At 43.5% G+C, this 8,632-nt stretch overlaps 1 protein-coding gene across 1 annotated transcript; it reads right to left on the bottom strand.

The window, feature by feature from the left end:
- Positions 1 to 3,451: 3,451 nt before the first annotated feature.
- Positions 3,452 to 5,680, bottom strand: LOC102867323 (zinc finger CCCH domain-containing protein 18-like). Its single transcript, XM_006893120.1, has one exon. The coding sequence runs from the start codon at positions 5,672 to 5,674 to the stop codon at positions 3,452 to 3,454; it is 2,223 nt and encodes a 740-aa protein (XP_006893182.1). The 5' UTR covers positions 5,675 to 5,680.
- Positions 5,681 to 8,632: the final 2,952 nt, after the last annotated feature.

The following is an 8,632-nucleotide window of genomic DNA, read 5'->3' as shown; positions in this document are numbered from 1 at the left end:
AAAAATCCACAAAAACTTAGATACAACCTTGAGACTATCCCCCTTGAATTTAAAAACCAACATAAAAACAATTTTTAGACCTGTGAACACTAATGAACAAAGACCAAATAAGCTGTGTGATGATTTAAGAATTTCATCCTTGAAGAAGTAAAAAGTCATTAGAAAGACAGAGGAGGAAGAAATAACTGAGATGGAAGTCAGCAGAGACTATGATCATTGCACTAGACTGGTGAGAAAACAAAATAAAATTAAGAAATCAGGAAATTATAGAGTTGAAAAAAAATTTCAAAAGGTGAGCCAGGAAGACAAAGGAAAGAATTATAACACAAATTTATAACAAAAGTCCAGCAAAGAGCTGAAGTCAGAAAATCAAAAGAATAATTCAAATTGCATTTCTCAAGTAGAAATAACAATAGAACATATTCAAACTTCTAGTTACAACACCAGAAGGTACTAAGGGAAGAATATTGGATTATCTAGGAAGTATTAAAAGAAAGCGGAAGCGATACACAGTCACTGTACCAAAAGAATTGGCTGACACGGAACCATTTCAGGAAGTAGCATATGATCAAGATAAATTAATAGTAAAGGAGGAAGTTTAAGCTTCTCTAAAGGAATCAGAAAAAAAAATGTCTCCAGGATACAGCCCTAGATACGTTCACCAAGTTTTCCCAAGAAATCTAGACCACAGCTCTCTGGGTAATTGACTAGAAAAAAGATCCATATTTATTCCCATTACTTAATAAAGTGATCCAGCAGAGTGGGGAAATTATCAAACAACATAACTTATATCACATGCAAACAGAATCCTGCTGAAAATGAAACAAAAATGGTTTGGTTTGAGTAGTACATCAACTGAAAATTGCCAGAAATACAAGCAGGATTTAGAAGAGCCCATGGCACTATGGATGTCATTGACAATGTCAGATGGAACTTGACTGAAAACAAAGAGTAACAGAAGATATCTATCACGATGTCGCTTATTGGTGTAGTGGCTAGGATTTTTTTTTTCTTGATATTGAGATACATTCCACAGAGAAGGCTTCAGTCTTTGATCTGCAACAACACTTCAAGCCCTCTTCACTTTCAGCAAGCAAAGTTGTATCATCTTCATAATGAAGCTTACTGGTAAATCTTCCAATCCTGATACCACCTTCTTCTTCACAGAGTCCAACTTCTTGAGTAATTTTATCAGAATACATATTGAATAGGTATGGGAAAAGTATACAATCACGACACACATCTTTCCTAATTTTAAATAATACAGTGCTAAAAAAAATAATAATACAGTGCTCCCTTTCTCTTTTTACACAATAGCCTCTTGGTTTAGGAACAAGTCTTGCACTAGCATAATTACATGTTCTGAAATACCCATTCTTCTCAATGTTAGCTATAATGTGTTATATACAGTCAAAAGCCTTTGCATAGTCAATAAAGCACAAATAAATATCCTTGTGGTATTCTTTGTTTTCAGCCCAGATCCGTATCACATTAGCATAGATGTCCTTGGTGCAATGGATTCTTTCAAATCCAGCTTGAGTATCTGTCCATTCTTTCTATATGTACTGTTCTGGCCACAAAAGTAGGTGGTTTAAATCACCAGCTGCTCCACAGAAAAAACATGGACAATCTCATGTGTGATATACAGTCTCTTAAAACCCACTGGATGGTCACATACAAGGCAGTTATGACATAATAGCATAAAATAATATATGGATGAGAAGAAAAAGAAAATGAAGAATGAAATGTACAAAATATGATTTCTTTTTTATTAGTTGTTGTTGTGTACTTTTGAGTTGGGACCCAATCCATAGCTGACCCTATAGTGGGATTTCAGGGACCATCAATCATACAGGAGGAGATTAAGCATCCTTCTCTTGTGGAGTTCCTGTTGGATTTAAACCTCAATTCCTTTGGGAGCACAGTGAAGTTTCTTATCACTAGGCCATCAGAACTTCCAGAGCTCACAAGATCTTCTTTGTTTCTATATTTGTAGGCCATGAATTTGTTTATACACAAGCATTTGGTTTCTGATTTGTTATGTATTTTTCTTTATTGATCAATAAGAAGAAAGGACATCAACTTTAATCTGCATAAACTGCCTTCTTTTCTCATTCTCTAAATCACTTTGTATCCCTTTTCACTATTACTACTTTCTAGCTTTCAAGTTGCCTTTGGAGATAAAGGAGGTTGAAAATAATTTAGGTGAATCTGTGATTGCCAAATTGAAATGACATCATAAAAAATACAGCCCTAAAAATGACTAAAATCAATGGTGAAGCCTAAAATAATGTTCTTAAATAATGGAGAAGCCCTGCACATTCAGAGTTGGGTCCAGTGCTTTTTCTCATTGAATACAATTATCTCAAAATAATTTATAATTAATATCATTAAGCATCATGCTTATGTGAAAGAAATTGTTTTACAATTGTTATATCAGAGCAATAAAATAGTAAAAAAACCCCACCACTTAGTAACACGATCCTTACCAGTTATTTCTGTTTCAAACAGTATTTAAAGTTAAAATTATTTCAATATTTTACCTTTATACATCTGTAAATCTTCATATCAATATTAATTTTCTCTAAAGATTAGCAAATAGGAACATAGAAACAAGGGATAAGTGATTGAAGTTAAAAAAAATGAAATTTCTCCCTGGTATTTTGTCAGTTTAGCATTCAGTAATCCTTGGGGAAAACTTGACTTCAGAATTCAACTTAATAGAAAAGCCCCTATGAAGCCTGTCATGGGAATAACTATTACAGAATTTGACATAAGTGTAGACAAGCAGGATCATTGCAGCAGAAAATCCGAAACAAATGAGCAGGCTTTTTTTTGTTTGTTTGTTTATCAAAATATTTTATTTACGAGACCTCTCAGAAAAAGACACCCAGGTGAGCCAGACACCCCCGTGGCGCCCCAGCCAGCTTCCTTTTTGGTCTTTTCCGTGTCCTCTGCTTCAAATCAACTAAAACAACTTGATGCTTAAAAAGAGAGAGGAGGAGCTGCTTTCCAATCAGACTTGAGTGGAGAATGTATATTTTCTTCTGATCCTGGGTGGGCGAGAAGGGAGAGGTGAGTGGGCCCCGAGGCTCCACAGGTGGGTACCGTGGCGTGGCCATGGTCAGAGGACGTGGCGGCGCGGCGTCCGGGATTCATCTTCTACAGGCCCTGGTGCTGCTGCTGCCTGTGAGCTGCTTGAGCCAGGTGGCGTCTGGCCTCACGGACCATCTGCCCTTCTGTCCACTGTAGGTCTCTGCTCCTGGTCAGTCTTGGCGGGGGGGCAGCTGGGACTCAGCGTCTTCATCAGTTTTGCGGCTTCCTTTCCAGCTGAGAAACTTTTTTCAATCTTTTTATTATTTTTAAAAAGAAGTGCAGCCGAAGACAGACCTTAAACCACAGAATCCAAAGGCTGCACTCCCCTGCTCCAGAGCCCGTCCTCTGGCTACTCCTAGCCTGCGATCTTGGCTCGCTTGAGGGCGATGGCATCCTCTATGGCCTTGAGTTGCTGCAGCAGTTCCTCGCGCCGAGACAGCGTGCTGGCCTTGGCCGCCTTGAGGCCGGGCGCGCCCGCCTTACCAGGCACGCAGGTCACCTTGCTGGAGCCCTTGGCCTGTGGTGGCCACAGCTGGCGCTTCCTGTCAGGCTGTGTTGAGGGAGCTTTTGGGTTCTGTCCTCTCTGCCTCTCAGGCTGCGGGGAGCCAAGCCTGCCCCCCGATTTCTGGTAGCGGGAAGCTCGGTCCGGGGACAGGGTGGCTCGCTTGGCTGGAGGGGGGCTGGGCCGGTCCTTGTCTGAGGGCTCGCAGCGCTTCCTGACTGCTTTATCCGAGGCGTTGTCGAGCAGTGTCAGCTTGATCTTCTTTGGGGCAATGAACGTGGCCGGAGCAGGCTGGCCTGGGCGCGCCTGCTGCGGGGTGGAGGTCTGCTGTGAGGACTGGCTGCCTGCCTTGGTGCATTGTGCAGACCAGTCCCTTTTCCGCTTCTTTTTAATGACATCTTTTCCTGCTTTTTCCTTCCTGCTCTGGGCAGGGGTGGGGGACCCTGAGCTGGCTGAGGACACAGGGCTTGGCAAGTCAGCATACATGTCTTCCGAGTCCACGCTGCGCACTGAGCTTCTGCTGGACGTGGCACTGGACACGGAGGAGACACTGCTCACGCTGCGGGACCTGGATCTGGAACTTGAGCCCCTGTAGCTGCTGTAGCTGCTGCGGCTACCACTGCTGCTGCTGCTGCGCGTCCGCCTCCTCAGGGGCGTCCTCGCTTGCCGCTGCTTCCTCCGAGCTTTCCGAGGGTCCCTGCGCTTGGGGGGCTCAAGGATGTGGGCAGTGGTTTTGGTGGCCTGAGGCAGGGCAGGTGGTGGTTTGCGCTTCTTCAGCAGCTTCCTCCGCACTTTCCCCGGCTGCGGGGCTGCCTTCCCCTTGGCTCTGATGGTGGGCCTGTGGGGGGATGGAGATGGCGAGGAGGAGGAGGAGCTGGACCTGGAGCGGCTGCCTGAGAAGGAGCTGTGTCTGGAAGACCGTCTGGAGTAGGAGCTGTAAGACGAAGACTTGGAATGGGACCTTGACGAGCTGGAGCTGGAGCTGGAGTAGGAGTAGGATGACCGCGAGGAGGACCTGGAGGAGCTGGAGGCAGAGGCTGAGGAGACCGATGTTTTTCGATGCCTTCGTGCACGGCTGGGGGAGACCGACACCCCAAGTTTCTTCTTGGGAGACCTGGATCTGCACCAAGGGTCTTTCCACTCATCTGCCTGCTTCACCTGAGGACCTGCAGATGCAGTCTCCTTCTTCGGGGAGCGGGGTTTGACCTTCTCCTTGTCTCGCTCCCAATGCTCCCGCTCCTTCTTCTGCCGCTGCCGCTCCTTGTCCCGGTCCTGCTCCCGCTGCCAGCGCTCCAGTTTCCGCTCTTGGTCTCGGTCCCGGTAGTTGGAGTACGGATCTGTCTCTGTGGACTGCACCCTTAAGTTCTCGTACTGGCCGCCACGCTGGAACCGCTCGATTTCATAATCACAGTACGGGTCTGTGTAAGGCTCAAGTGCTGTATCTCGGACGTCCCTGGTGATCCGGTAGTTCCAGTCTTGGAACACCTCGTTTTCCTTGTCGAACTCGCGCTCGTCCTCGCCGATGGTCACAGTGAGCCTCTTCTCTTCCAAGTCAGGCTCCTGCTCCTTCCGGATATCGGCTTTTTTAGAAACCTCCTTGGCGTGCCAGAGTCCTCGCTCCCATGCAATCTGTGTCGCGGGCGCGGGAGGTGGTGGAGGCAGAATCTCATCAACTACTGGGCACCCCCAGGGATCGGCGGGCATCAGCGGCGGCGGACCTAGCGGTGGGGAGCCGTTGGGCGGGAAGGGCTCGGCTTTGGTGATGAGGGAGTAGTTGCCCTTGTCGTTGATGCCAGGGTGGATGAACATGCAGTTCATGCCCCAGGTGCAGTTTCCTTTCATGAAGAAGCGGCAGGTGGGACGAGGCCTCACCTTCTTGTCACTGGGGTCCTTAACCTCACCTTCTTCAAGGTCATCATCTTCAATCTCCCCGTCTTCGATCTCCCCATCATCGTCCTCTTTCTTCTCCTTCACAGCGTCTGGGGAGGGGTCCTCCTCCTCCCGGGCCCCTTCCCCCTTCTCCTCGCTCCCCTCGGCCCCTGCTCGCTCAGCTCCGTCCTCCTGGGCGGCAGGCATCGGTTCGTCAGGGCTCTCGGCCACATCCATCGCTACTGTTTGGGAGTGTTGTGCCCCAAATCCAGTTCCCCCCAAGTCACCAAGGAGCCAACACTGATGCAAGGGCATGAGGAAATTTCAGATTCGAATCCGGGCTGCGCTCCAACCCGTGCCAATACTGCAGGGAAAATGGCCAATGCTGGGCTGTCCCACCTATTTAAAAGGGAAAGCCCCGCGAAAACAGGGTGATACAGGATTGGCTGATTCAAAGGAAGTGCGTGAAAACAGGGAGGGACAGGATTATCTATGTTTGTTGATTATCAATTAAGTAACTAGATAAAGCTGATGGGATTCATAGGCTTCAAGCAAAATTCAATCTAGAATAGTAGGAGATTAAACTGTATCCATGCATGGTAAATTATTTAAATTACATGTAAGAAGAATTATTAGACTACTGAAATCATTGCTTCAGTTTACAGAAGTAATTATTTTGTGATAAAAGCAATAATGAAATGTAAATGTAATCAATCATTTTAAATATTCAAAAGGCATGAAGTTCTATCTCTGAATATGTAGTATGGGGGGGAAATCCCAATGATATTAGTGTTTATAATAATTTAAGTAGTGTTAAGCATAGAGAACACATTATCTAATTTAAAAGCCCCACATACAACAGAATTAAATACTACCCCTTCTTGTGTCATAATTATTGCTATGTGTAAATTTATTTTTATAAAATGAGTATAAATTCATCTCATTTAAAATTTTCCATATTTCTGCTTAATGTTTATAAGAAAGCTATACCTAAAAGAAAAAAATAAAGAAAAAATAAAGTTGTCCTTTATAGAAACTGGTCCTTACTGATAACACATTCAAAATATCTGAGCTAAAGTCTGACTCACTTCCAAAGAACATTCTGCCAATACTTCCTCAAAGAAAGACTTTTTTATTCTTCTGGCAGTACATGTTCTAATCAACTTACTTTTCCAACACCATCATTCAAATGCATTGATTATTATTCAGTCTTCCATATTCATTGTATAACTTTCAAATACATGTGAGATGATTGAGAATCTAGTTTCAATTATTTTCTCATCTCTTTCACAGTCCTCATCATTTCTGATATACTTGAGCCCATAGTTGCAGTCATCGTGTCAGTCTACCTCATTGGGGTCTTCCTCTTTCACTGACCCTCATCTTTCCAAGTATGATATCATTTTCCAAGTAATACCCTCTCATAGCAATATATCCAAAGTATGAAAGATTCCAAAGAGCACTCTGGCTGTACCTTTTCCAAAACATCTATGTTTTTTATTCTTTTGGTAGTACATGGGATATTCAGGACTTTTTCCACACCATTATGGAAAGCTTTAAATTATTCTTCTGTCATTCTTTTTATTGTCCGTCTAATTTTCAGAAGCATATAAAGTAATTGAAAAGACCATGGCCTGGATTGTTGATGTTGTTATGTGCCGTCGAGTCGCTTGCAACTCATAGCGACCCTATGTACAACAGCCCTAAACTCTGCTCTGTCGTGTGCCAATCATACTATCGCTGACACTCCCATCCCTATTATCCCAGTCACTGAATCAATCCACCTCATAGAGGGCCTTACCCACCTGCACTGTGCCTTCACCCTCCCAAGCATGATGTCCTTCTCCAAGGACTGGTCTCTCCTCACAACATGTCCAAAGTATGTTAGACAGAGTCTCAGAATCCTTGCCTCCAGCGAGCCACCCGCTTTAACCCTTTCCAGGACAAATCTGTTTGTTTTCCTAGCAGTCCATGGTATTCTCAATACTCTTCTCCAGCACCACAGCTCGAAGGCATCAATTCTCCTTGGTCATTGTCCAACTCTCTGATGCATAACAAGTGATTGCAAAGACCATGGCCTGTATCAGATGCACCTTAGTCTCCAGAGAGACACCATTGCTCTTCAGTACTTTGGATAGGTCCCTAACAGCAGACTTTCCCATGGTAATGCACCTTTTATTTTCCTGGCTGCTGGTGCCATTTACAATAGCTGAACATAAATTGGGATGCTTGTGAGTAAAACTAACTAGAGATATAAAAGCCCTATATAAAGAAAACTACAGAGTATTTCTGCAAGACACAATAAAAGAACTAATGAAAAAGAAAAATGAGTCCTGTTCATAAATAGGAAGACTCAATATCATGAAAATGACAATCCTACCAAAAGCAATATATATGTTCAACACAGCTAGGTTTCTGTCTCCAAGTCTATGTTTTCCAACTACAGATCCTTTTTCTTTGTTTTCATTTTTTACATTCCAGTCACCCATTATTGTTAATGCATCTTGGTTGCATGCTCAATCGATCTCTAACTGAAAATGTTAGTATGAATCTACTATTTCCTCTTCTTTGTCTCTTCTCTTGTTGTTACTGTGTAAATTTGAAATATAGTGTTATTAACACATCTTCCTTTATTCAGGACATGTTTTCTTTTTTCTGAACACTTGCTATGCATCTGACAGATGGACAATAAACAAGGATTTGTATTTGGAAAAGCTGTTGTCATGAATACCTTTAAAGTCTTAAGAAAAGAATTTTCTAAGGGGTAACCAGAGCCAAAGAAGAAGAAATAGATGATTTCTACCAACTTTTAGAGTCGGAGGTAAATAGAACATGCAATCAAGAAGCATTGATAATAATGGGGGACTGGAATGCAAAAGTTGGGAATAGTGAAGAAGAATCAGTGGTCGGAAAACATGGGCTTGGTGAAAGGAATGAGGCTGGAGATAGAATGATGGAATTTTGTAAAGTCAATGAATTATTCATGGCAAATACATTTTATAAGAGACACAAACGCAGGTTATAAACATGGACTTCACCTGATGGTATGCATAGGAATCAGATCGACTACATCTGTGGAAGGAACCACTGGAGAAGCTCAATATCAGCTGTGAAAAATAGGCCGGGGGCTGATTGTGGAACAGACCACCAATTACTCATATGCAA

The sequence above is a fragment of the Elephantulus edwardii genome, unplaced genomic scaffold (genome assembly GCF_000299155.1).
Source record: "Elephantulus edwardii isolate Elephantulus edwardi_28Jun2011 unplaced genomic scaffold, EleEdw1.0 scaffold00123, whole genome shotgun sequence".
In the NCBI taxonomy this organism is placed as follows: Eukaryota; Metazoa; Chordata; class Mammalia; order Macroscelidea; family Macroscelididae; genus Elephantulus; species Elephantulus edwardii.
Note: the sequence above shows the minus strand (reverse complement) of the source record. Positions and strands in the feature narration are given on the sequence as shown.